Source organism: Vigna unguiculata, chromosome 9 (assembly GCF_037176805.1).
Source record: "Vigna unguiculata cultivar grain cowpea cultivar isolate G323 ecotype 2 chromosome 9, ASM3717680v1, whole genome shotgun sequence".
NCBI lineage: Eukaryota > Viridiplantae > Streptophyta > Magnoliopsida > Fabales > Fabaceae > Vigna > Vigna unguiculata.
Window position 1 is genome coordinate 810,077 of NC_140800.1, and position 26,730 is coordinate 836,806.

At 29.4% G+C, this 26,730-nt stretch overlaps 3 protein-coding genes across 3 annotated transcripts; all 3 read right to left on the reverse strand.

Annotated features, from left to right (window-relative positions):
* Nucleotides 1–12,008: 12,008 nt before the first annotated feature.
* LOC114164216 (ethylene-responsive transcription factor RAP2-3-like) lies at nt 12,009–14,200 on the reverse strand. Its single transcript, XM_028048795.2, has 2 exons — nt 13,915–14,200; nt 12,009–13,049 (listed from the first exon to the last, which is right to left on the reverse strand). Exons 1-2 carry the CDS (start codon nt 14,096–14,098, stop codon nt 12,529–12,531), a joined length of 705 nt encoding a protein of 234 aa, XP_027904596.2. The 5' UTR covers nt 14,099–14,200; the 3' UTR covers nt 12,009–12,528.
* A 3,175-nt stretch (nt 14,201–17,375) lies between these two features.
* Nucleotides 17,376–19,395, reverse strand: LOC114164830 (exopolygalacturonase-like). The gene is made up of 5 exons (XM_028049603.2): nt 19,044–19,395; nt 18,651–18,974; nt 18,261–18,550; nt 17,943–18,162; nt 17,376–17,865 (listed from the first exon to the last, which is right to left on the reverse strand). Exons 1-5 carry the CDS (start codon nt 19,248–19,250, stop codon nt 17,647–17,649), a joined length of 1,260 nt encoding a protein of 419 aa, XP_027905404.2. The 5' UTR covers nt 19,251–19,395; the 3' UTR covers nt 17,376–17,646.
* A 3,352-nt stretch (nt 19,396–22,747) lies between these two features.
* Nucleotides 22,748–25,316, reverse strand: LOC114164693 (exopolygalacturonase-like). Its single transcript, XM_028049439.2, has 5 exons — nt 24,979–25,316; nt 24,106–24,429; nt 23,706–23,995; nt 23,388–23,607; nt 22,748–23,301 (listed from the first exon to the last, which is right to left on the reverse strand). The coding sequence occupies exons 1-5, from the start codon at nt 25,183–25,185 to the stop codon at nt 23,077–23,079; spliced, it is 1,266 nt and encodes a 421-aa protein (XP_027905240.1). The 5' UTR covers nt 25,186–25,316; the 3' UTR covers nt 22,748–23,076.
* Between the last annotated feature and the right edge of the window lie 1,414 nt (nt 25,317–26,730).

The following is a 26,730-nucleotide window of genomic DNA, read 5'->3' on the forward strand; positions in this document are numbered from 1 at the left end:
TTTTATTAGTGTGATCTAGATGGGTATTATTATTTATTTTGTTTGGATGCAATCTAGAAGGTAGAGTTTGAAAAGGTGTAGAAATAGTATAAGATTTAAAGAGTGGTTAGTTGAATTTAGGGTTCAACGTTTGAATGGTAGGTTCTTGATGATGGGTCAAAAGACGGCTAAAATGGATTTGCAAATTCTGTGGTGGCTCATTAATTTCATGCATTGGTGAACAAATGGTGGAACTTTCGTTTGACCAAAACACACTTTAAACAATATATTGGTAAATCATGTGTCATTTATAAATCACCAACAATTATCAAACACTTGCCTCAAATTTAGTAGTAAGAAAGAATGTGTCACTCAAGTGAAAAAAATTACTTCACCAAAGTTGCAAGTTTGAGATAAGACTTTGGTAATAGTATTTCGTAATACTCTCTTTATTCAAAGAAAAAACGAAAAAAGTTTTTAAAAATAAATTGTACATTCATGGTTATAGACAAGTAAAGCAGAAATAACATAAATTTAAATTATATAATTGTTTTCTAAACAAAATAACAGTAACACTAAATATGTGGTGATATGTTGATGTTAACGTCCTCGATATTAATCACCGTATTTAAAGTATAATCTATATTTTACAGTTGAAGTTTCTATCACACATTTGTTTTTAATGAAAAGTTGTTATCACTTGCTTTGTAAGAGCTGAAATTATAAAAAGAAAAAATAAGAGATAAAACAATAAAGATATAGTTATTTGATTATTAAAACTTTAGTTAACGCTATTATAGTTTCTTAGTTAAAAGAAAAATCTGAAAATATAAATAGATTATCTTATTAGTTCGAAATTAAAACTGAAAAATTGCCAAGTTTTATCATATACAAAAATATAATTATTTAGAGACATTTTCGTTGGAGGATGCAATTAAAAAGAACTCATGAAGCAGTTTAAAAATTAAGTTTTTAAATTAATTATTTCAATTCCGACCAAGTTCATCTGACAGTCATAGGAACAATCATCATTACGGTATTGTTCGCTTTGGAGCATTTGAGCTTCGTTACAGTTTTATCTTTAAAAGGGGTCTCGAAAGTGGAGAAAGATAAAAATATTTAAACTTTGCTTGATATCGACTCCTAAACGATATGAAACTTATTGATTATTAGACTGTGGAACATTAATGATTTAGCAGGTGTATAAATCATTTTAGAAAAAATTACTAGAGATGTGTTTGATTGTACTTTCGTCTTTTTTAACATTTTTAAAAAATAGTTTTGAAAAACTGTATTTTAGAAAGTGACAATGAGGAATGTATTTTTGTCTTTAAGTTGTAAAATTGATTTTATGAAAATAAAGGTGCAAAATTAGAATAAAAACTTTTGATGATACGCAAAAGGTTGTGTATAGTTTTTTATATGAAGAAACAAGTCTTCGAAGACAAGTAATTTGCCTCATTTTGCAAATGCAGATTCCAATTCTGCATAAATCATCTCGACACGAAAAACCATATAATAAATTGATGCACATGGTTCCAGATTTCAGAGAAGAAAGAAACTTATCAACAATTCGTTATAAATATTTATATTCATTTAAAAAGGCCTTGTGGGCAATACTATTTTTTTAAAAGGAGGAAAAACTTATGGAAATTGTGTCCACAACTTCAAAATAAACTTGGTTCATGCATATACATTTATGTATAAGAAAAATATCCCATTACCTCTATTAAGTCATAACTAAATAACTATAAAATAATAAAATTTATTCAAAAGACGAAATAAAAAATTTATTTGAGATCTTACATAAATTGGGGATATAAAGACAAATTATATATAGGGTTAAATATGTTTTTGGTCTTTTAACTTTTAGTGAATTTTAGAATTAGTCAATTTTAACATTTTGGACCAATTTAATTATCCATTTTTCGAAATATGTGGATTTAGTCATTTTAATCAAATTTTGTTAAATTTATTTGACATTTTAAGTACATTTCATAATAATATTTAACTTAACATTAAAGTAAAAATGTATCAACCAATATAAAAAACTTAAATATAATTCTGAAATGCATATGAAATATCAAATAAACCCAAAAAAAATGGATTAAGATAACTAAATCCACATATTTTGAAAGATGAAGAATTAGATTGGTCCAAAATTTTAAAATGAAAATTAGCTGAAAGTTAAAAACATATTTAATACTTATTTATTATATTTGTAGTACAAAACAGTATTTTAGATAGATAAATGTCGTTGGATACTGTGCTAAGGACACTCCCTTTTAAATGTGGTACTAGGTTAAAATTCCCATTAAATTGATTTCTGTTCTTATTCGCTAAAGATGGGCTGGGCTTAATATCTATTTACAAGACAACACTGACTACTATTACTTTATGCACCCCCATATTTACCAAGTACACTCTACAATACTAGGAAAAGACTCAAACACTCTTCATCATTTCACCCCACCACACCACTATTGTTACTGTTTTCACCACCGCTAGCTAGCGCACACACGGAAGAAAAAGAGAGAAATGCATAATAAAACTCATTTTTTTTGGAAAGAACTTTATGAGTTATGATTTTTTTTTTCAAAAATTTCATTTTAGAAAATTATTCAGAAACAAATTTCATGTTTTAAAAGCTCTATGTCGAAAATATGCTCTGAAAATTTTGTTCCGAAAATTCTATGATAAAAATTTTGTTTCAAAAATGTTGTTTCGGAAATCCCAAAAAACTGGTTTGGAAAACTCGAGAAATATATAATTTGGAAGTTATTTTCCAGAAGGCAAAAATGGTCATTTCAAAAGTTTGAGGAGTGCGTCAAAGAAATTGTTCGGGATGCAGAAAGTAGAAGCCCAACAATAAAGGAGCCCATGAGAAATAGTACATGCAATGGCCCAATAGCAAGTGAATAATACCTATTCTAAAAGTCTTTTATAGATTGGATTGAAATTAACTTAATCAGAAACAAATTCAACTCAATCTATTAAACTATTGATGTGATTGAATCATTAAATTATCCAACTCCACAAACCCTACAAATTCTGACCAAATATAAAACGCAGTTTGAAAATAACACATTTAAAAAAGACCACATAAAAATTGTATTTACTTATATCTTGTTTTCGTGATTCCTACCAACCCTTTACATAATAGACATTTGACCTAGATTCTTTTAGGTGTTACCCTCTTTCAAAGTAATATATAGTATGGTAGGTTAAAGTGAAAAAGTAAACAAAATTGAACCGTTTGTCGAATTTGGATTCTTTGTTGAGTTTTATTGTGATGTTTCTCACTATGTTTCCGTAATACATTGATTATACTAATTTTGATGTTTTAAAATATATTAAAAAGATAATTAAAGTACCAACACAATGTATTTTTAATATTCAGTAGAGGACAATATCAAAAAACCAATAGAAAATCTGGACTTTCTCAAAACCCTAATTAGAAATATTTTCAGTACTGACTTATTTTTTTCAATTTATAAATATTTTTTAATTTTCTTGGAAAAAAATAAAGTACAATATAATCACCATTTTAACTCATTTATTATCTTTTTAAGCATTGTTCTTTATTTTACACATTTTAGTGTAAAGACATTATATAGTTGAAGGAGAAAGTTAAATCAATCAATTGAATTAAATGATTAAAGTAAACATATATGTTAAATTCAAAATACAGGGAATATTATACTGACCCAACATGACAAGAAAGATAATAAGATAAAGTAAACTACATATATTATGGGTACAATAAAAAACTAATTAAAATAGAATAAAATAATTGATCCTATCTTAACATATATTCTATATATCTTGACTACCAAAACTAAATTTTGTTCTTAATACTTAAACAAACATACATACATAAAGAACGGATAATTCCATAAATCCTTTTTGAAAACGCATAATTAATTTCGGTTGCCACTGCCATATTCAGTGCAAATTTTTGTCTTTTATTTCTTTCATTTTGCTTTTAGCATCGCAACACAATGGAATCTACTGCATATGTGAAAACGACACTTTGAACAACTTAAGACGTTTTGTGTCACTTTAATATCTAATTATACTATGTATTTGGGTCCCACTGATGTTGGGAGGTCAAAAGTTAGGGCATTAATTGTTGGTTCATGCACCTTCTAATTTTCCTATTATTTTTTCTAACTCAGAAATTATTGAATTATATATTTATCGATCTTTGGAGGGAAGTGTAGCAATATGATTGAAGGAACTCTTCTTTGAAGAAGAGGTCGTTAAGAATATAAGTGTAAGTCTAATTCCTACATTGAATATAAATGAGAGAGTAGAACATTATATATAAATAAATATCCATAAATCTATTGTTTTAAAGTTTTAGGTTATGAGTGGTATATATCTTATATGATTGAACTTAGGTCTTTTATCTCTTTGATAAAACTCTCTTTATAAATCTATCATTCTTTATGTGTCATGCATCGTCAACTCGAAGATTTTATGCACTTATCCACAACAGTTGCACATGTGCATGTTGAAAAAAGTTTAGATGTTGTTCCAGTTACATTTCGTGACGAAGTTTCCTCTTACGTAGTTTTATCATACTATATTGTTGTATGCATGTTCCTCTTTCAACTATTCTTCTCTTTCTTTCGAAAAACATTCGTACGTGATGCACAGTCAAAGAAGAAATTTCTGTTCTTTTGACTGTCAACTGTGTAATGGTCCAAAGGGTTTCTGAGAGTGAACCAGATCGAGAAGCAAAATCAATCAAATTCATTTAATTAAGGATTTTGATTAATTAATCAATTTTAACAAATGTTTTTCAAACAATTATTTATGAATAAAAGTCAAATTAGATACTCATTACTACAATATAATATTTATAAAAAAAAATTAAAAACTTGAATTACATATATTTAAAAAATGTCTGACGTCATTTTTTTCTAACCCACAAAAAACCTATTCGTATTTACTCTCCTTTATTACATATTTCCCAATTCCTTTAAGATTTTATATATAGACTAACAAATAAATTATGTCTTTTCAATACCTTAAAATAGTAAATTAATTATTAAGATAACTGATTAGAAAATTCTTGCGTTTTATTTCATCCATGATAACCATGTTTGATTGATTGACTTGTACAGTTTAGGAAATATGGTTTGTCTTTTTTTATTGTATTAATTATTATTAACTGTTTCTTCTATTAGTTAGATAATTTGTTTATTTACTATGCTAGTTTTTGCATGCGTTTATTAAGACTGTTAATATAAAAACACTCATTTCCCTTACGTTTTGTTCCGTTTGAATAGATAATCAAATTCAGGCTTGTGAAGAAGGATAGAGAAAAAATTCATGTTCTTTAAAAATGATTTGTAATGAAAAGCACGGATAGATTTGGAAGATACATCGTATATTCTATTTACTCAATTAAGCAAAGATTTAAAAAGATTAATAATAAAATTACGTGAATAACCCCACTTCTAAATTATATATGTGATATATATATATATATATATATATATATATATATATAATAATAATAATAATAATAATAATAATAATAATAATAATAATAATAATAAAATAATAAGAAATAATGATATATTTATATCCATATATATTATTCTTAATAATATATAATTAATAGTAATAAATATATATAATAATTAAAATTTAACATTTTTATCTTATTTAAAATTTATTTATTTTTATTTTTATCATAATGGTAATTAGGTAATTTTCAATTTTTATCTATTAAAACTTTTTTATTTTAATCTATCACATCACTCAAATCACTTACTAACGTTCATAAAATTCATCTCCAAATCTACTCATTTTGCTTCATAAATCCACTAAAAAGAACACACATATTCATCCACTCAAGTCCACACACATCTATCTTCTCAAGAGAACACAACTTTAATATCTTTTACCATGTTAAATATGTATTATATTATTTAACATGTTACTTACTTCTTAATCTCCTTACCCAACAAAAATTAAACTACTATTTTAAAACAAAATGATAAATACTAGATTTTTACATAATTTTATAATGGAAATATTAATATATTTTTCTTTAATTGATATGTTTATTTTTTTCTATTATATTGACAAATGGTAGTTGTTGATATTATGTTACTTTGGTGTTAGTAAAGAGAGTTGAACCCACAACATCCTTCATTCTTCTTTTCATATTTACTACTAAATCAACATTTTTAACTTCTTATATGTTACTTTTGTGTTAATGAGGCAGTGGAACCCACTACATCTTTCATTTTCCATCTTTACTACCAAGTCAACCATATAATTTCTTATATATTAGTTTTTTGTTAATGGAGAGTTGAACCCACAACCTCTTACACCCTCTCTTATGTGGACATGATCATGGTCAAGGGCAAGATCCACTTGAAGGACTTGGAGGACCTGTTACAAGGGCTAGAGTAAAGAAGACAAGAAAGCTCTTTATCAAATTGATTGGTCTTGAATGTTTGAAAAAACTTGTATGAAAGTGATGAAACTTTTGGTGAAATTTTTAAAAGTGGTGAAAAATTTTCAAAAAATGGTTTCTTTATACACGAGCTTTCTTTTCAAGAAAACAAATCGTGTGTGCCTAAATGAGATCATTATTTGCTTAAGTGCCTAAACTTTTGGTGAAGCTTTCTTTTCATTTACAATCAAGCATTAAGTAGTGAGATCATTATTAGCTTATGTGAGATATAATTTCAACTAGTGGATCTTTGTAATTATGATGGCTAAGCTTCTATATAAGTTGAACCATTTTTATGAATGACACAAGTTGAGTTTATTCAGAAATATTAAATTTTAACTCTTTTTCTTAGTAGAAGTGATTCTCCCAAGTTATTGAGTGATTCAAGAATCCTTTGGCTGTATCAAAAGACTTTCCCATCCTTTGTGTGTTGACTCCCTTGGAAAGAGTGATTCTTTCCTTCCACCTTTCATATTTACCTCTTCTTCTTCTTCAACCGAATTCAGAAACCCACTTATGTTTATATTTATTTTATGGTTATATCTTTTGTTCTACTCGCCCAAATTAAGTGATTCTTTTAGCCTAAATTGAAGTTCAAAACATGAGCTATCATCTTATTTTGGAATCACCTCAATAGGAGTTCTATAACTTGAAATATCGACGTTTCTAAAATACTATCCAACTTGAAGTTTTAGTCAATTTCCAATCCACCTTCTTACTAATTTTCTAATTTCCTACAAGGTTTTAACCTTAAATATCCTAAGTCAGTCATTGTGCCAATGAGGTTTACATCACTCCCTTCCATTTTTACCACCAAACCAACATCATAATTCCAAATATGCTTGTATTCCCTAAATTTGGAAGCGAAATTGGAATTTGTCCATGTCCTAAACTTTGATATATTTTGATTTTCAAACTTTAAAAATTAATGAATGTAGTCTTTTAACTTAAGGACGCTAAATTTTTTATACGTGTTAAATCACATTTCAAACTTATATTTGAGTTGGTTGTTAGTGAAAAACCAACACGGCAAGTGCACCGGTCGCACATAGTAAGTAATAAGTATGTTATCGTTCTCTCCCAAGGGACTTGTGCAACACATGACAATTCTCGCAATTCACGACTCAATTAGATACAAAGTTTACACAAACAATATGGAAACTTTTTTTGTATTTTATGAAACAGTTGATGTGCAATAAGAAATTAACATAGTGTATTTACAATTTGTCAAGATTAGACTTCAACCCTTTCATTCTCATGCATTCTAAATCTCAATTCCATATTCATGTTAAAATCAATTCACAAGAATACTCAAATCCTATTTCTAGAGCCTTTGAGCCTATGATTACTCATCAAGTTTCAATTCCTTGAATCCTCAACAAGTGAAATCATGCATTAGTTTCAAGAATCTAAGATTACTAATGAACCAAGTTCTATTCCTAGATACAAGCATCCATTAGGTATTTAATTTCAAATCTAGATTCTAAAGATGTTTCCCAACACCTTAAGAATCACAAATCAAGCATGGGAACAATCCACATCAAGCATTAAGCAAGGAAATCAAATACTAATATGAATTGGAAAAGCATATAAATACAACACAATTTTACATAAGAATTCAATGTTTTACATCTAATCTCAACAAATAGAAATTGCTCTCCATGGTGGAGAATCTAGGGTTTTACAAAATTGAAGAATAGGGAAGAAATTGGAACCATAAAGTAGAAACAATCTCTCTCCCAAGGTTCTTGAATACTGCTCATGGTTCAATTGCGCCTCCCATTCGCATCTCCGCCTTCAATTTCGTAGCCCATCATCCTCTCCAACCCAAAAGGGGTGAAACCTCCATGGATGAAGAAGGAAACCCAGGAAGGAGAAGGGAGAGTTTCCCAACACCCCTAATAGCCTCCAAGAGTCTCTCCCAAGCACCCAAGGTGTTTCTATTCGTGAAAAATGAGGAATCCCATAATACTCTCGTAGAAACATGATTAAATAACCATATTTGCGAATTAGGATCGATATTCTCGCCCAGCGGCTTCATTCTCGCCCAGCGAGGTCTAAAATTGACGTTTTCAGACATGTGCCTCGCTGGGCGAGCCACATTTTCGCCCAGCTACTCGAACACTGCAGTTCTGATCTGCCATTTTCGCCCAGCGAGCCACCAGCTCGCCCATCGAGTGACCCTAGCGCCTAATGATCGTTTTTTGGCCTTCTAAGGGTTGTCCAAGACAGTATATACATATAGGCGAGTCATTTCTCCATGTTTGCAGTGCTGGACTTGATCTCGGTGCCCCTTGACATGATTATTTGTGTAAAAGTCAATCTTTCATGTCCAATCATGCTTCCTTGAGCTTTAGCTTGTTTTCTTCCACCAGAATTGCTTCCTATTGTTTTATTTCACACACTCATAATAGAGATTAGAAGTAAAAAAGCATGAAACAACTAAAATACAAAACAATGTAAAAACAACATAAACTAGAGGATTAAACAAGATAAAAATTATGTAGGAGTTGATTTTATTCACAAAACTTAACATCAATAAAAGGTAGAAAACAACGTTATCACTGGTATATTGTTTGACATGTCAAAAATATTTAACTGAGTTGGGTTAAAAATAATATATCTATTTTTAAATTTACAGACAAAAGTTATCAAAGTTTGATATAAGAATGAATTCTAATTTTGTATCAAAGTTTGAACACTAAAAACATATTTAACCAAATTTTAAAATATAAAAATTAATATCACAAGGTAATTAAGCTTTCAAAGAATAGATTGCAAATTAAATTAGTGAAAAGGGACAAAGTACTGTGCTTGCAAACTGATAACTTGAAAATGCCAACGATATGTTATTACTTTTATTGTATGTCAAATTGAAATTCTTTCCTTTTCTTTGGCAGACATTTTTCTTTAGTTAAACTCATGTTTTTTGAAGGTTTTATTTTTCTTATTGTTATTAGTTAAATAATAAGATTTTGTTTGCAATTAAATTTCTTTAGCTTTCTAACTAAGTGCAGTATTAGGTATTTCACATGTCTTTTAATTTTCGAGTTAGTCATGAAATTACTATTCAATACGAGATTTGAGATTTAGTCACAATATTAAAATCTTCCATATTCTACAAACACGAAATTATTTTTTTTCTTCAACGTGTATTATTACAAAAACGAGTCACGTCAGTGTCTACAGTCGAATAAAAAAGGAAGATATATATATATATATATATATATATATATATATATATATATATATATTTCTTTGGTTCCTTTGTGTAACATTTCATTTCACTGGAAGGTTCGTATTCTTAAATATTCCTACGTTATTAAAACAACCTTCGATTTGGTCAGCAAAGAAGTTTTGTTATTTTTCTGAAAATGTTTATACTTAAAATACAACCAAATATTAAGTGGATTACGTAAATTAATAACATTATATTCACAAATTGAGAAGTGACAAAATTAAAATAAAATAAAATAAAATATTGCATTCCTTACGTATTTATCATAATTCATGGATGACATAAGAGTAGTTGGCAGTTCACTAATTCATCACACAACATATATATAATTTTTTTATGAAATGAACATTTAATCGGTTATCAATAAATATGACATTTAAATAAATATACAATAAAAATTATCCAATTTTAATGCATATAAATTGTTTTAGCATTTTATCTTAATGATATTTCAAAAGCACAATATAAAATTAAAAAGAGACTTTTAATAAATAAAAAAAATATCTCCCCATATTTTATATATAATATTGATCAGTAAGCATTCAAAACGTTTGATTATATTTATTTATTTATTATGACATAATTTTAATACAACATATAGTAAATAATATATTTAATTATTTTATTTTTGTATAATAGCTAAAATCATATGAACTAAATATGACACGTATACACGACATCACTAAGTCTACCTAGTAATCAATAATACAAACTGGTATAAAAAAATATAACAAAATATAATTGAAGATAAAATAAAATGTAGGATAATTAAGAGAAGAGAAAATTATAATATTTGTGTTTATTATTTACACGCAACACATTTGATTAAAAAAATTCTATTTAAATGTAGATATGAAAGTGATAATAAATGCGATACATATACACAAACATGTATTTCAATACATATATATATATATATATATATATATATATATATATATATATATATATATATATATATATATATATATATATTCAAAGGACACGTGGCTAAAGTGAGGGAAATTACATTTGTAGTTTTTTTTTTTTTTTTTAAGTTTAATACTTTCAAATGTGTAAATTACAGCAAATTATTTTGAATCCATCAACTTTCAACAAGTAAAATAAATAAGCATTTGAAAGGAACAGAGTCAATATATGTAAGTTAAATTTCCAAAGTCAGAAGATAGATAATAGGATTATATATTAATAACAAGTTGATGTTTGTTGTTTTGATCAGAGGAATATCAATATTGCAATCATGTTTAACCAAAATCTTAATTTTTTATTTCAAGTTGTATATTAATATATGATCCATGTAGAAGGGGACAAAACTTAAGCAAATTGAAATAATTTTAAGTGATTTCATAAGTATAAGGTAATTCTGAATGGGAGAGAGAAAAATAACATTTACCATAGTGATACTGCATATTCCAAAAAGGAATCACATGTCACAAAATTTCCGAAGACAATAATTATTCTCGTCGTTCTGGTATACTCAATAAATTCTATATTACTTAGGAATCAATATTAAATAAAGTTTAAATATTTTTATCCTCTTTCACTCTTTGAAATATCTTTTAAAAATAAAATTACGACAGAATTTAAAATATTCTAAAACAGAAAATATCTCAGAAAAATAATTATTATTTCTAATAATAACTGTAAACAAATTTGGGTCCGGATGGAAATAGTTTTCAAATGCAATTTCCTTTCTTAATTATTAGTTTCATCCACAAAAATCAAACTCTGGTCGTGCTGGATGAACATTTGAATCTTAGAATAAAATATTTCAGTACATTATGATTGAAAAAGTAAAAGTGGCACTCCAAACAAGACGCGTATTTATTGCAAGTCTATTTTACTTATTTTTATTTTATGTAAATATATTTTCTCTTAAATAAAATATATATTTTTTAAAAGTTTATTAAATTTTGTTCCTGAAAAAAAAAAAAAAAACTTATTGTTCCCGAATTCAAGCATCTCAACAAAATTGTATAACCTCATTATGGTGTGGCTAATTTATTAATCAACGTACATAATCAAACTTATCCATTTCCAAGATTATTAGTAACTAGACATAACGTAAATAATTTATTAGAATGGAACAATCTATTGTATCTTTTAATTCTTACATAAACAACCTTAAAAGATAAAAAAACAAAAAAGAAACATAGAAAGAGTACTAATAACGTAGTGGGCATAACAGTTTAATCAAATATTATTAACAAGTAGGTTTATTATTTAAATAATTAACTAAACATAGATGTTAAGACAATCGAACATGGTCCACAAAGTAGACATCAGATTCATGCACCAGAATCATAATCTAGGTTTACAGAAAACGACAAAGTGGCACCATATAATAATGCCATTAATATTATTTACAACACCAACAATACATATAAACATGCACGACATAAACACTAATACGCCCTAACTTACCTTTATTTAGAATCATAATACACGATAATCTTCCCGCTAATACGGTGAACCTAATTTTTCAAACATTCGACCGTCCAAAGCTAGCGAAGAAGGGACAAAACAACATAAACTAGAACAAAACACACAAACATAGTTTTATACAAATTATTATAGAAAACACCCCACATGTTCGATAATATTTCCTATAAAAACCCGAAAGAGAAGAAAACAATAAAAATTTAAATCGAGATTTAATCACACGTTAAAACCAACTTATGTATTTTAATTTTAAAAAGATAGAGAATAAAACTTACATAAGCCGATTTTAATTTGTGAGAAAAAACTCAATTTTTATTTTATTTTTATTATTTCTTCTACTACAAGTTTTTAAGGAAAACATTTATCTAAACATGTTATTATTTATTCTCCTCTAATAAACTACGTTACGGTTGGCCACAACGACGTCGTCGAGCATCCACAAGTCATCCATAATGTAACCGTTGTCCCACACGACACCATTGTTGGGCAGAGGCTGCTCATTCTCTAAGCCAAGAAAGAGTTCAAGTTGCTTGAGGTCGAGTTCCTCTCCTCCGCTGCTGTCTCCGCCGTAGGAGACGGCGGAAGGCGGTGGTGCGGTGGAAGAGGAGCTGCTCTGTTGGGGGAGGTCGGGGCTGAGGCAGCGTTTCTTGGAGGGTGGCGGAGTGTCGTCGGGGAAGTTGAGTTTGGCCTTGTCACCACGGATGCGTATGGCGGCGGCGTCGTAGGCTCTGGCGGCTTCCTCGGCGGTGGGGAAGGTGCCGAGCCAGACGCGGACACCCTTGTGTGGGTCCCTTATTTCTGCAGCCCATTTTCCCCATGGCCTTTGCCTGATTCCTCTGTACACGTTCTTGCGAGCACGCTCACTCTTCTTCCCTGCACCCACGCTCTTCTTCTTCTTTGCACATGATTCCACTGCCACGTAAAGACAAACAATGCGTTAATCCTTGTCACACCTCAGAAAAACTTCTTCCGTTAATGGCTGTTTTTGTTTTTGGGACACGTTGTGTCTTCTGAGATAAAGTTTAAAAAACTCATAAAGTTGTAATAATAAACTTTGCTTTCTTTCTCTCTCTTTACCATTACCATTCAACTGCAAGGAAAAACGTGAACAAAAGAAACGCTTGCGTCTTCTTTTTTTTTTAATGTAAATCGGTGAAAAGCTTCAACTTTACTCCATTTTTCTCTCTAACTTCTTCAACACACACCACTTCTTTATCTACCACCACAAACCAAACCAAAAGAACGAAAAAAAAAACTCTTTTTAGGCCACCCAATGGATTAACTTCAACTTACTTTTCATCGTGCGTTCAGAAAATAAAATCATCAGTAGCAACTCAACCTCAAGCCAGATTTTTTTTTTTTTGCGGAATAAAAAAAAATAGACACAATACACAAAGATATCTTATTTTTCGACTGCATGCTGTATTATCCAGAGATATAAACAAAATTAGTAACTCAAGGCAGAATCTTTACATTAGAAACTATAAAAAGCTCATACGTTTGTGGTTGATATACAGAAAAGAAAAGAAAAATTATATATCATTTTTAAGAGAAAAAGTGAAAACCTTAAAATTTATTTTGAATTATGTCCACTGAAAACAGTAGCGAACAATATAATTTTGACTGGGTGACAAAAATTCAGACAGGAAAGTTGGAACATGGGGGAAATAGAATAGGCACATGGAACAACCTAGAACAAGAATAAAAAGATAAACGGGTAGTGGTAGGTAGGTAGGTGTAAAAAATTGAACTTGATTTAGATTAGGTAAGAACTAACCCTTTTTGTCTGAAACTACGGGGAAGGGTGGTTGGCGTTTGGAAGTAGCGGCGGCGGCGGGGGCCGTGGTGTCGAAGCCGAGGAGGTCGGAGAAAGGGTCTAGCTCGGACCAGAGTTGCTCCGCGGCGACTTTGCGGTCACGCTTGACACCAATGAAGTCTGAAATAATGGCACCTCCACACATCTTCTTCTTCTTCTTCTTCGGATTACAGTAAGAACTATTGGCACTGTGAGTCTCGTGACGGACATGAAATGAGGAAGTGAGAGAGAAGAAAGTGGTTGATGTGTGAATTTATATAGAGAGAGAGCTTGGGTTGAGTTGATTCTGGCGTACCCTGTGGGTCCCACCTGAGACCTGAATCACAGAAAGGTGTGTGGTGATCAGACGGTGGACAGGGAGGGGTGGTGACGTGGCGGAGCGTGGTTGGTTTGGGTGGAGACGGTGCTGCGCCTTGTTTGTTTTGGTATTTAACGCCCGACGTCGTCATGATTTTAACGGCAGAGAGAGATGAAACGGGGTTTTGGTTTGGTGGGACCGGTGCGTTTTTGGAGTTACGTTGGTTTCATGTGTCACCCTCGAAGTGAGCAATAATAACGCGTGAGACCATCGACGCAACGTTACTGCTTCAACCAATCACTTACCAACCGCTGTGAAAACTTTTTTCTAGGTTAAATAAAACTACTATTTAACTTTCACTGTTACTTTCATCGCAGTATCACTTGAAAGGGAAATGAGTGCACGTGAGAGTAGATAAGAAAAAAAAACAAAAAAAGAAATATAACATACATCGCAAACATGAAAAATAACGTAAGCATATAGAGATAAGATATACAGGTTGTAAAATTGTAAGAAAAAGAAGAGAAAAGAAAAAAGAAAAAAAAGAAGCAAAGAAAAATGCAGAAGAACAGAAACAAGTTGCAGAGTCTTTGATGGCATGCATACGCAAACAAAGCGAAGGACTTTTAGATGAGACTTATCAAACTGCATGCATCAAACACATCCTAATCGATTTATATGAACACCAAGATAATTATATGAAGAACAGATGCATATAAATTAACGAAAATGCTTCAGAAAATGATAAAAAAAACATATATATATATATATATATATATATTTTTTTTTTCAACCGCCATGTACTTAGCATATATCACCTTTTTCTTATTAAGGTTAGAAAATGAAAATGAAAAGGAAAAGGAAAATGAAAATGAAATAGAAATAGTGGTCCTACTTAGTAGGATCTCTCAGACTGTACTGAGACAGCTTTGGGATTGTATATATCATGTCCTCATTCCAACCTCACTCATTAGTCACAACGAAAAACCATCATATAAGATTTTTAATATTTAAATATAACGATTAATTTGTAGTCAAGTATGGGGGAAATGAAATTAGTCTTTATCAATAACATATATATTAAAAATCTTAAAATTTTTGTTTATTCTTTATAAACTACTTTTTACGGAATCTGATTACAAAATTATTTTTAGTAATAATAGCCTTGCAAGCAGGAATTAAAAATTAAAGTCTAAAACAATTAAAAATAATGCATATATGAAATTTGAATCATTTAGTTTTTTTTTATTGTATTTGTATTTGACTTTATCTAGGATGAATTTTTGTTGATTGGTATGGTATGTGATGTCTGTAGCGCGATCAGAATGATTGAAAATGGTGGACCCTATTCAGAAGCAGGTGGGCCCAAGTAGTCAAAACTGCTTACTGAAATCTTTCAGCTCAGCTGGTTTTCTCCCAAATAAAACACACATTTTATGAAATAAATTTGAATTTATTTTATTTTTTAGGCTGTGTAAAAAATATCAAATTTTAGTTTTATGAAAACATTTGTTTGCTTTTTGAATTTTAAAATGTTAAATTTTCGTTTCTTACACTGTTGTTATACCCGTTAAATGCACGCATTTAGTAAAAAGTTGAGTGATGATTTTCAATAAAGTTAAATAACTTTTTGTTATTTCTAACTTTTTAATAATTTTTATATGTACCATGTAAATTTGTTTACGATAATTATTAATGTTGGTGACATGTATATTTGACTATATTTTGACGATCTTATCTGTTATGTTAGATTGTATGAATAATTTTAATAAATAAAATGTCGTGTAATTATAATATAAAATAAAATATTAATCAAAAGTATATAAAAATTAACCATTATAATTATTCTTAATAATCTAGAAGGAAAATCCAAGGACATAATATAATATCATGAATAGAATACAAGAAGAGGAAGAGTTGTCCAAAAGAAATGCTCACATAGCAGGGAAATTAAAATAAAACAGTCTTCAAAAGATGCTCTTGAAGAACTACAAAAATAAAATAAAATCCAGACTAAACAGTTCCATCTCCATCATTTACACGATCACTAGAAACTTTCACATCTGCTCACACCAAAATTTGGTGATTATCGTAAAAAGAAAAACCAAACAAAACACAAGACAAAGAGAAATGGTAAGCTAGAAGAAAATTTTTATTTTTAACATATTATTAAGCAAGCCATTTATTAAACAAACTATAAACAAGCAAATCAGTAAGCACCCAAAGCATGTGATAGTAACAAAAGACCCCTCTAACTCAAGTATCCAAATACATATAATGATATCAAATTCACTAGATGCTTGCACTTGTGGTGACCTTTACTACTCTGCAGAGTCATTGTTAATGGGTATCACCCTACCACACACAAGGTTAGTCCATGATCATCTAGGGTCATTATCCTGCCAAAGACTAAGACCTCTTACTACTCTCACCACTAATCAGTTTTGCTATATGTAATTTGACCGATTCTTTAGAGTTTCAGGATGCAACCTTGTTTGAATCCTTCTCTAATTATATACACTACAACACCACCATAAAAACATGTGGGCTGGCCTTGGGCCCTTTAACTAAACCAGGCCCAAAAGATTTTAAAACAAAAGTGGACTTTACGGTTTGCATAAAGGTGATTATATGTCAATTTATTTAGGAATAATGATATTTTTATCCACTTTTGTTGACCCACTTTTAACCACCATTCTAATCACCCTTCAATTTTCTATTTTGATTTTTATAGAGGTGTAATTTGATGATATAAAAGTGATTGAAACGGTGAATTAAAAGCGAGTCAAAGAAAATGAGTTAAAATATCATTATCTTTTATTTAGTTACGAGTATTAATTATTAGAAAAATATACTTTAACAAACTTTTTTTTAAGAAATTTTGATAAACTACCAATTTAGGTAAAAAAAATACAACTTTATTATTTTATTTTGGTTAAAAAATAAAAAAAAATTTATTTTAATTCTATTTATTGAAACTTTGTCAACTTTGCCAATTTTTTTTTTTTTTGTGAAAACATAATATTCCTAATTGTTATGAATAGTGAATATACTAACTGTCTTTAACAATTCCTTTTCTGATTTGCAGATAAAGAATATGTGAGATTATAAATTGTACCGCTGATTGCATGAATAAAACAACATCTATATATAAGTGAATCAAGTTTCTTTAATTTCTTTTACATGTAAGAGAGTTCGTAAGTACTTAATTATCGTACTTTATATACAATTTCTGGCTTTTCTATATACAGAGAAAACTAAAACTTAACTGGTATTCAAAACCATCCTTCAAAACATTTTCCCCTGTCCTTTACATGTGCCACATGTTCTCCATTTTGGTCTAATAACTGTCAAAAACATTACTTTTTTATTGTGAGAGCTGAAAAATGCATGCTTTATAGACAACCTGGTGGGTTTTGCAAGCCCTTGTAAATTGGTTTAATGTTGGCACATCTAGATCCACTAGGTTTGGTTTTAAGCGACAAGTCTATGTTCTCAAGTTTAATACTTTCACAAGGGAACTTGTTGCTGCACCTTAAATCCACTGCAATTGGCGTTGTAGTGGTTCCCTTTATATTTGAAAAAACAACATCTTTGATCTTTACAAGCGAAGCCTGCATGCAAATAAATCGATCTTCATAAATAAAACACTTTTTTTTTTTCTGGATTAAAAAGAAACAGATAAATTAACCTTGCATTGTGAAGAGCATTGATATTCTTGGTCAATGACGATAGGGTTCTTAACGTTTTGCATGGTGATGTCGCTGAAGCTGATATCTGATGCATGACCAGGATACAGATCGGGCCATGTCTTGATTCTCAACCCATTCTGTGTACCAACCATCGACACGTTCTTCACACGAATTTCTTTCACTTCTAACTCTTCCTCGTACTTTCCCAGACTACCTATACTGTTGTCATGCACATTCAAGACCAAGAAACAAAAACAAAACTTTAACTGCAAATTTAAATCTTAAAACCACCATCTACATGAAATGTTACAACTTACCTTATACCATGTCCAGGACCACAATTGACATCGTTGATGGAAACTTGGTGGGATCCGTGTATCATGGAAATACAATCATCTCCAGTTTCAATGGTATTTCTGGCTACTTTAACACCGATGGAGTGGCTGATATGAATTCCATCGGTGTTGGGGCTTTCATCTGGTGCAGTGAGTTTAAGTCGTCGGAGTCTGATGTTAGCACAATTAGTCACAAATATGTGAAACCCTTTGGGGTTTGTGGATTTAATGTTCTGTATAATTCCATTCTTAATTCTGTGGAAATATATACTCTGCACATACATTTCCAGAAAGTGAATTTCAACAAAAATATATAAGAATTTGAAGAAAAGAGTTTGATTTAGGGTTCATGTTTAGGAGATATTGTCTTACAGAAGGGTTTCTGACACATGCTACGTCGGGTTTTTCTTTACAGTTGGAAGCCGTTTTCCATGATTTCTTTCCGACACCGTCAAAGGTACCACCACCAATGAGTTTTATACCGTCCATGTCCTCAAACAGAAGCCATTCGTTATTCTCGTATTCACTGAGATCTGTTGTAGCCGCAATAGTGCCTACAACCTGGATTGTTACGGGCTCTGGAGTGGAACATGGACCTGCGAAAAACATGGAAGAAACCAAAAATGTTCCTTCTGGAACCAGAAACCTCGCTTGCACTTTGGAGTGGCAAGTTGCTTGCCATGCATCCATGAAAGCCTGCACATGTGATCAACATCATGTGATGTAATCAAAATGTAACCATGATTGAACAAAAGACATATGTACCTGAGTGCAGTCAAACTTGCCATCAGGTTTGGCCCCGAAGCTTATGACATTGTTTATCTTTTCCCCTGGAAGAAGTTTATCCAGAGCTGTGTTTTTATTCTTGAAGATATCAGGACCTGCAACTGGCATTACTTTTTGCGCAGCACCCACATGATAAACCAGTGCAAAGTACATAATTAGAACACCTACTCTCTCTGTCATCGCCATTGTTGTGCCTAAGTTCTCTCTACATATAATTCTGGGTTTTTCAATTTTCTTTTTTTTTGATTTTTTTTTTCTGTTTAAGGTAAATGCCTCCGGGGAGGGAGGCTAGCTAGGAGAAAAATTTTGTGAAAAAAATGATAAAAATGATCCCTTTTTGTTTCGCTGAGTTTCTTCATATACGAAGATTTTGGTTGAAGCAAATGGTTATTACTGGTTTGTATTTTTTAACATCTATGTGAGCGGAGAATGTTAGCTTTTGTGGTTAAGTTGTTAAGATAAAATTCGTGATTCTCTGCGTTCATTAATTTTGTCTCCTAAATTCTGGCTCTGATTAATTACCCCTCCAAAGCAGCCTATATTTTCTCTAGCAACCACTTTCCAATACTCAGAAAAAATAATAAAGAAAACATCAGAAAAAATAGTTCATTTGGGATATTTTCTCTCTGTTTTTGCAACCTTAAACTCTCTGTTTTTCCAAAATATTTTCTTCCAGCAACAGTTTCACTCTTCCAACGACCACATCAGCAGGAGTCCTTTTCACCGGTCAACTGAATAATATTATGTGGATAAATGTGGATGTAACCAGGATACTAACTACAACGGTGAATTTTCATAAACCCTAGTTTGCCACCACCTAACACTCACTCCTGTATTAAGAAATGAACACACTTCTTCACCACCATCCTCACTATATATGGAGCACACAGAACCATCTCCACCATCTTTCTCCTTCACCTTCATCCTTCTCGCACCAAGACCATAATCTCCATCATACATCGTCACTTTTTATTTCACCAAAATTGCATAGAGCATCATGCAGAAAGTCACACCTACTGCAGCATCCCCACGCGCCGTCGACGTCTTAGATTTGCTTCGTCACGCTCCTGTCTCCTTATTTATGCTAGATACTATATAATATTAAATGAATTTTAATCTTATCACAATTAATATAATATAATTAACATGTATATAATTGTTATAATATTTTATTTAATGTTTATCAATAAAATTAAAAAATAATTAAATAATACAATAGTTATATTTTAATATTATTTAAAATTAAAATATAAATAAACATAAAAGGTTAAATTAAAAAAAAAATAATATTAAACATCTAAAAAGTTTACAAAAATAAAATTATTAATTTAAGATTTAATTAAGTTTTCAAAATACTCATTTTTATGGTCTAAAAATTTTAAAAGATATTTTTATTTTTATAAAATCAGTTACATATGTTTATATCATTTTAATTAATATAATTAATTATTTTACCTTTTAATATAAAAATGACAAAATCAATCCAAATTTATTATTCTTTAACCCATGTTTTTAGGATACCGGTTAATATTTTCCATTATTTAATAATGTTAAATTTGCAACGCACATATACCAAATTTTAAAATAGTAACACTAATTTTTGATATCGATCTTTGAACACCGATTCTAAATAAAAAATGTTGATTACGTAATACTACTTCATTATTAATTTTTAACTAAAATAATTGAATATAACTTAAGTGGACGATACTTGATTTTTTATTTCAAAATATATTTAATTTAACTTTGACTAAGCTAATTTTAAATGCAATTTATTTTTTATATTAATTTAATTTAAATAAATTGAAGTTCTTAAAACACTGTCGTACAATATCTTCTTTTTCAACAAAAATAAAACATAAATTCAGAAAAAAAGTTCCAGTGGATGAAAGTAGTGAAAATTGATGAAAGAGCTGAACATGAAAAAGATGAGTATAGAGAATTTTAGCCATAAAAATAGAAAGAATTTTTTTTTTAATTTTCCGTCTTTAAATGTGAGTTTTTTTTTTAAAAAAATAATCTATAGTTTTTATTTGTTCTACGGAGATACACACATTTATACGAGCAAAATGTATGCTAACTTAAATTAATATAAAAATATATTATATTATTATTTGCTTATCAATGTAAATTTAAATAAATAATAAAATTAATATCTATCAACACTATTTTAAATAAATATAAATACTAAAAATAAAACTATTAATATTTTTTCAACAATTTTTACTATTAATTTTTGAAAAAAATATATCTAACCCCTTTATTTATTTTTAATATCTATGTTTAATTATTTTTAATATTTATTTAGTTAGTGTGTTGATAATAGTACAAACATTTTTATTTATTAAAAGCAATTAAAATTAATTAATATAAAATTAAAGTCATATAAAATAACTTTATTAATGTCTAATATTAAATAAATTGTATTCACTAGCTTAAATACTTTTGTTTATTAAAATAGATAGCATTAAGTTAAAGTTGCTTAAGCTGAATTTAATCTTATAGTTATCATCCACTTAAGCAACACACATTTTATATGATACAAAAACTAAATTAAAAAAAAAATGATTTTATGCATTTTACATTTTAAATTTTTTTGAGTTGTTTTAGATTCAATTTAATTGATTTTAATAATATTGTATTTTGACTGACACTATTATTTAGAAGTTAATTTATCATATTTAGGTGTTATTCTTTCTTATTTTTAGACATGTTATTTGATAAAAAATAATGTTTTACATCAATTACACGCTTTTGTTATCGTAAACGATTATCATGTGAATTACTCGGATGAAATTCTAATGGAAAACATTGAATAATAGTAATTCCATCCATGTTTGGGCTAGTTGCATCAGGTGCATGAATACCACGAAATCAACGGTCACAAACTTGTGGATGATGACAAATTTATAAAAGTAGTGTAATTCTATTTAAAATTTACAAAAATAGATAAATATTTAAAGAAAAAGAACGAGTGTGAATAAGTTCTATTTATAAACATAACTTTACAATGAGAAGTTAGAGTATAATTTTGGCTTTAAATTTATTTTTTCCCACTCAAATAATTATTTATGTAAATTGAATGTAAATTGAGAAAAATTGAAACAATGATACAAAATATATATTTTCATTGTAATAAAAAATAAAGTATAATGAAAATAATTTTTGAATAATGACAACAACAAATATTTATTTGAGAGAGTGAATGCGTAGAAGGGTAAGACAGTGATACAATTAATTTGTAAATTTGTGCTTGAATATCATCATCATTATATATATATTATGGTTAAATTAAGTGATTGATTGTTTGATTACTGAGAGTTTCAAGTTCTTCAGCGTCTTATCTTGAAGTTGTTGTTTGTTTTTCTTGGCATTTATAATTAAAAGGATTTGTTGACCAAATATACAATGTACAAAATATTTATAAGATTTACGAAGTTCAACCATACATTAATTAAGATTTAAGACATCAAGTAACTAACATTATTGAATTCTAATTTAAGATTCTTGAAGGTGAACTTGTAACAAATAAATCCAAAGGCATAAACAATAAATTTTATTTAATTGTCTTCACACACATTGGCCCCAGAAAAGGTTTAACACCAAGAAAGAAAACACAGAACAGTAGGCATAAAATCTTAATTAACTCTATGATATAACAACTTGTTTGAAAGAAAGGAATAGGTTCCAATGAAGTTTGATGAAATTATTTTCTATAGCTTCATATTTTACAGCACGAGCTAGTTGAAGTACAAAATTACTTCATAATTACAATTGTTAAAAGCAGTAAACATGATATCATGAAGCGTTCACCTTCTGACACTTAATATACAATTTCTGGCTTTTCTATATACAGAGAAAACTTAACTGCCATTCAAAATCATCCTTGAAAAGCTTTTCCCTTTTCCCCACTGCTTCACATGTGGCAAATGTTCTCCAATTTGGTCTAATAACTGTAAAAAACATTACTTTTTCTTCCCTCTTTATTGTGAGAGCTGCAAAATGCATGCAGTTATAGACAACCTTGTGGGTTTTGCATACCCTTGTAAATTGGTTTAATGTTGGCACATCTAGAACCGCTAGGTTTCGATTTAAGCGACAGCGACAGGTCTATGTTCTCAAGTTGAATAGTTTCACAAGGGAACTTGTTGCTGCACCTTAAATCCACTGCAATTGGCGTAGCAGTGGTTCCCTTTATATTTGAAAAAATAACATTTTTTATCTGTACGAGTGAAGCCTGCATGCAAATAAATCGATCTTCATAAACAAAACACACATTTTGGTGGATTAAAAAGAGAGAATAATATAAACAGATAAATTAACCTCGCAGTTTGAAGAGCATTGATATTCTTGGTCAATGACGATAGGGTTTCTAACGTTTTGCATGGTGATGTCGCTGAAGATGATATCTGATGCATGCCCAGGAAACAGATCTGGCCATGTCTTGATTCTCAACCCGTTTTGTGTGCCAACCATCGACACGTTCCTCACACGAATTCCTTTCACTTCTAGCTCTTCCTCGTACTTTCCAAGACTACCAATACTGTTGTCATGCACATTCAAGACCCAGAAACAAAAACAAAACTTTAACTACAAATTTAAATCTTAAAACCACCGTCTACATGAAATGTTACAACTTACCTTATACCATGTCCAGGACCACAATTGACATTGTAGACGGAAACTTGGTGGGATCCGTGTATTATGGAAATACAATCATCTCCGGTTTCAATGGTGTTTTTGGCTACTCTAACACCGATGGAGTGGCTGATATGAATTCCATCGGTGTTGGGGCTTTCATTTGGTGCAGTGAGCTTAAGTCGTCGGAGTCTGATGTTAGCACAATTAGTCACAAATATGTGAAACCCTTTGGGGTTTATGGATTTAATATTCTGTATAATTCCATTCTTAATTCTGTGGAAATATATACTCTGCATTTCCAGATATAAAAAGTGAATTTCAACTAATATTATATATAAGAAATAGCATTTAAAAAAAAAAGTTTGATTTAGGGTTTAGAATGTAGGAGATATTGTCTTACAGCAGGGTTTCTGATGCAGGTTCCGAAGGGTATGTCTACACAGTTAGAAGCCGTTAGCCATGATTCCATACCGACACCATCAAAGGTACCACCACCGAGGAGTTTTATGCCGTCCATGTCCTCAAACAGAAGCCATTCGCTATCCACGTATTCACTGAGATCTGTTGGAGCCACAATAGTGCCTACAACTTGGATTGTTACGGGCTCTGGAGTAGAACATGGACCTGCGAAAAACATGGAAGATAGCAAAAATCTTCCTTCTGGAACCAGAAGCCTCGCTTGCTCTGTGGAGTCGCAAGTTGCTCGCCATGCATTCATGAAAGCCTGTACATGTAATCAACATCATGTGATGTAATCAAAATGTATTATGAAGCTAAGATACGGACACGGACACAAATACGATTAAATTGAAAAATATAGGATAGATATGTATATACATATTAATTTTAAATTTTTAATTAACAAATTGTCAACTAATACAAAAATAAATTTAAATTTAAATTTTTAATTAACAAATTGTCAACTAATACAAAAATGAATTTAAATTATTAATCTAAAATTTAAAAAAGTGAAAAGTAGTGATCATATAATATTTTTTTCCTATTTTTATAATCATAATAAAAACTTATGTAATAAATTTACAAATTTATAAATATTTTTAGAAAATCATTGAATTTGTGGTTATTAATATTGGGTTGAAATCCTATCAAAATTATGTTAAAAATAAAAAGATATTTTTCAAATTAGACACTTGACTGATACGTATAATACGAGTGTTGTACGAGTATCGGTGTCTCGTAGACACGAAACACGTCATTCACAAGGCGTGTCTGGGCTTCATTGTCTGGGCTTCATTGAACAAAAGATATATACCTCAGTGCAGTCAGACTTTCCATCAGGTATGGCCCCAAAGCTTCTCACATTATATATCCTTTCCCCCGGAAGAAGTTTATCATGAGCTACGTTTTTGTTCTTGAAGATATCAGGAACTGCAACTGGCATTACTTTTCTCACAGCACCCACATGAGAAACCAGTGCAAAGTACATAATAAGAACACCTAGTCTCTCTGTCATTGCCATTATTGTGCCTAAGTTCTCTCTAAATATAATTCTGAGTTTTTCAATTTATTTTTTTGTTTTTTTTTTGTTCTTTTTATGATAAAGGCCTCCGGGGAGGGAGGCTATAGCTAGGAGAAAAATGTTGTGAACAAAATGATAAAAATGATCCCTTTTTGTTTCGCTGAGTTTCTTCATATACGAAGGTTTTGGTTGAAACAAATGGTTTGTATTTGTTAGCGGAGAATGTTAGGTTTTGTGTGGTTAAATTTAGTTAACCTCCTAAATTCTGGATCTGATTATTACCCATGCAAAGCAGTATATTTTCTCTAACAATCACTTTCCGATACTAAAATAAAATAATAAAGAAAACGAAAAGAAAAAATAGACTTTTTGTTCATTTGCAGAAGTTACTGTTGTGTAAATATTTGGTTCATTCTGTTTTTCTAATGTAAAAAACAGTGAGAATAGATGATAACGATAAAAGAATATAAGATTCAGTTCACTTTTCATTGTGGAATTTCTCCTTCCTTTTACTTTTCAACTATATATTCCTCATCAACATGGCGATGTGATATGATATGTGATTTCAATCCCAATCCAATTTCAATTCCAACCTTAAGGTTTTTAATAATTTTTCCTTCAATATATATCTTCAATCAGAATTTTTCACTTGGTTGTAAAAAAAATAAATAAAAAAGTAAGTAATTATTTTCCCTCTAGAACTATAAATAACTATTTTGTTTGTTTTAATATTTTTTATTTTAATTTTTCTAAAATATAAATAACTATTTTTTATTTTCATATTGCGAATTTATTTATGTACTATACAAAATTAATTTTAAGGGAAGGATGCTAATCCTTATTGACATAGTCAGTTTTTTGTTTTATCGGCATGACATAATGTTAAGTTTCACAAAAATAAACGTTTTTTTTTATTTATTTGCAAATTAATTTTAGGGATAAAATTTTATTGAAAATTTTGACAGACGAAAATAAAATAAAATTACAAATTTTAAAACAATTTTTTCATATTTAATAAAGCTAATAAGAATAATAATTGCAAATTTTACAAGATAAAAATCAAAGACTTTTTTTATAGGAACAAGAAATTAAAACTAACTCTTCTATATCTACACCTATATATAAATGAAAATCATCTTTCTCATGTCTATATTTATTGTGACCATTTATTTAAATTTAACTGTTTTTTTAATTTCTCATTTTTTTAAAATTTAATTATTATTTTAATTAAAAATTAGGTATAAAATAAAAAATTTACTTACAAAAGAAATTATATTTAATTTGATAATTACAGTAATAAAAATAATAATTATTTATTATCATAAAAAAAAACAGATATGCGTGCATGTATATTTTAAGTGTATTGGAGAAATAATTAAAATATATTTAAGGCGAACAAAAGCAAAAGGATGAATGGGAATCTTTCGTATATAAAAATTATGAATAAAAATATTAATTGAGAGTGTTTTTTAAGTTATTCGTTGACAAGAATAATTCCAGGAACTATTTTTGACGAGAATATTTTAGGAATTTCGCTCCATCTGT

Excerpts from the sequence above, each read along its gene's own strand:
- LOC114164216 (XM_028048795.2), bottom strand. The coding sequence starts at position 14,098 with ATGTGTGGAGGTGCCATTATTTCAGACTTCATTGGTGTCAAGCGTGAC. Across the intron at positions 13,050-13,914 it reads CGTAGTTTCAGACAAAAAGG|TGGAATCATGTGCAAAGAAG; the intron begins GTTAGTTCTTAC and ends TTTACGTGGCAG.
- LOC114164830 (XM_028049603.2), bottom strand. The coding sequence starts at position 19,250 with ATGGCGATGACAGAGAGAGTAGGTGTTCTAATTATGTACTTTGCACTG. Across the intron at positions 18,551-18,650 it reads CATGTGTCAGAAACCCTTCT|AGTATATATTTCCACAGAAT; the intron begins GTAAGACAATAT and ends ATGTATGTGCAG. Across the intron at positions 17,866-17,942 it reads AATGCTCTTCACAATGCAAG|GCTTCGCTTGTAAAGATCAA; the intron begins GTTAATTTATCT and ends ATTTGCATGCAG.
- LOC114164693 (XM_028049439.2), bottom strand. The coding sequence starts at position 25,185 with ATGGCAATGACAGAGAGACTAGGTGTTCTTATTATGTACTTTGCACTG. Across the intron at positions 24,430-24,978 it reads GAAAGTCTGACTGCACTGAG|GCTTTCATGAATGCATGGCG; the intron begins GTATATATCTTT and ends TTACATGTACAG. Across the intron at positions 23,996-24,105 it reads CCTGCATCAGAAACCCTGCT|AGTATATATTTCCACAGAAT; the intron begins GTAAGACAATAT and ends CTGGAAATGCAG.